Source organism: Galeopterus variegatus, unplaced genomic scaffold, assembly GCF_000696425.1.
Source record: "Galeopterus variegatus unplaced genomic scaffold, G_variegatus-3.0.2 Scaffold411, whole genome shotgun sequence".
In the NCBI taxonomy this organism is placed as follows: domain Eukaryota; kingdom Metazoa; phylum Chordata; class Mammalia; order Dermoptera; family Cynocephalidae; genus Galeopterus; species Galeopterus variegatus.
In genome coordinates, this window is record NW_007726522.1 from 453,507 (window position 1) to 455,674 (window position 2,168).

The following is a 2,168-nucleotide window of genomic DNA, read 5'->3' on the forward strand; positions in this document are numbered from 1 at the left end:
TTCTTTCCCTTCATTTCTGGTCCCACTACTCTGGTCCATCCCTTCCTGTCTCTTGTACAGACTGGTGCTGTAGGCTCCTTACCGATCTAGCTGGTTCCATTCCTGGCCTCCCTTGAACCCATTCTCCACATTGCTGTGAGGGTGAACTTTCTCAGATGAAAATTTGATGATCTTATTTCCCTGCTTGAAATTATTTTAGGATTCCCCATTGCCTGGAGTCCAAACTTTAGCAGTATATTCAAGGCCTTGCCTTTGCAGCCTTACTTTCTGCTAGTCAGCCACACACAGGCCACCTTCCAGTCACATGTTACTTCTTGCAAATCATAAAGAGACTATTACCTAAATAACTTAAAGCCCATTTGCCTAATCAGAGCAGGATAATGCTTTCAAAGAAGTTTGGACCAAAAGTGGTTTATTTTCTCTTCACTCCACTGGTAAGGGGCTGGGTGGTGGGGAGATTCCCATTCCTACCTTATAGTTATGGGGATGGTTGACCATTGGACAGATGAGATTGACAGCAGTTTATCAGTTATACACTCATGGTCCATGGGAGGAGGACACTGCCCACCATGCAGGGTCACACTGGGGTTGAACTCCAGAACAGAGTGAACAAGGAGGGGCTGCTGGAGGCAGGCTTTGTAGTAATAAGAGGATGAGGTGACCCCTGGTTCCCACAGAAGGGTGTCATTGGCTTGTTTGAATAATTCCATAGGCCAGCAGGGAACTAAAGCCCACTACCTGGGAATAAACTATGCCTGGTCCAAGGAGGGTTGTTGGGCTAGGGGACTTATCTGTGGTTGCAGAGGGGGAGGTGAACTTGCAGTTCAGCCATTTGAGGCCCTCCCAGTTTTACCACAATGGGCCCTTTGATTACTAGTCATCACTTTCAACCTTGGTGATGATGAAGACTTTTAGGGAGGAGGAGAAGTGCTTCCCTAGGAAGCCACATAGGCACTTAACTACATGGCCGGGTGGATGTCAAACTCGTGAACTTTAGAGATGTCCCCCTTTATGGTCAATACAGGTAATTAAGGAATGTGAGGGGTCTGTGTGGCACTGGTGTAGGGATTGTGTGTCCCCAGGGGAGTGTAACTAATCAATGACTGTGACAACAGTGAAGGGGGTGAGTGGGAGTAGTAGTGAGTGTGCTGTGAATATGCCATTTTGTAACTTAAATCAGAGGTTTTTGAGGCACCGTATATCTTTCCATTAAACCAGCTGCTTGGGGCATAGAGGAGAGGTGGAATTTCCATGGAATGCCTTCTCCAGGAGACCAGCATGGTGTATTCTGAGAAGAGAAATGAATGCCTTGGTCATGACTAATAATATCTGGGACTCTGAAGAGGATGAGTGTCTCAATCTGGCCCTGTATTGTGGCCTTAGAATATGTAGAGACATGTGTTACCTTGATTTATATTTTGGGTATCAGGGAGGCAAGAGATCCCCTGAGTTCTTTAACCCAAACGGGACAACTCCTTGGCAATAGCTCAATGGTTTGTAAAAAATATGCAGATGGGGCCCTTTGTTGACAGGGACATTGCTATGGTCTGAATGTTTGTGTCCCTCCAAAATGCAAATGGTGAAATCTAACTCCCATAGTGATAAGTATTAGGAGGTGGGACCTTTGGGAGATGATTAGGTCATGGGGGTAGGGTCTTCATAAAGGGGATTGATGCCCATATAAAAGAGGCCCAAGAGAACCTTTGCTCCTTCCATGATATGAAGACACAGCATGAAGGCACCATCTGTGAGCCAGAAAATAGGTCCTCACCAGACATGGAATCTGCCTTGATCTTGAACTTCCCAGCCTCCAGAACTGTGAGAAATAAATTTCCATTCTTTATAGGCCACCCAGTCTATGGTATTTTGTAATAACATCCCCAAAAGAATAAGACAGAATTCAGTGCTAAGTTAACTGCCTGAAGTTTGGCCAATTGTGCTGACCCTTGTGTCCTCTCCTTCACTAGGGACATACTATTTAAAGGACAGAAAAAGCAACATTTCACTAGCTCCATCATATACAATGGTGCCGATGGCATCTATAAAGTATTTGAACATTCACTAATGTTCACTCAGTAGATTCCAAGGGGATCCACTGGAGCCAAGGGCTCGGGAGAGGGTGACCTCCTCCAGCACCATGCCATCTGGCAAGGGAGTGAGACAAGAAG

At 45.8% G+C, this 2,168-nt stretch overlaps 1 protein-coding gene across 1 annotated transcript in view; it reads left to right on the plus strand.

The window, feature by feature from the left end:
- Positions 1-999: 999 nt before the first annotated feature.
- The window catches only part of LCMT1 (leucine carboxyl methyltransferase 1), a 56,760-nt gene continuing 55,591 nt past the window's right edge, over positions 1,000-2,168 (plus strand). Inside the window, exon 1 of the mRNA XM_008568466.1 lies at positions 1,000-1,024. Coding sequence (XP_008566688.1) covers positions 1,000-1,024 — 25 coding nt within the window. The remainder of the gene's footprint in view (positions 1,025-2,168) is intronic.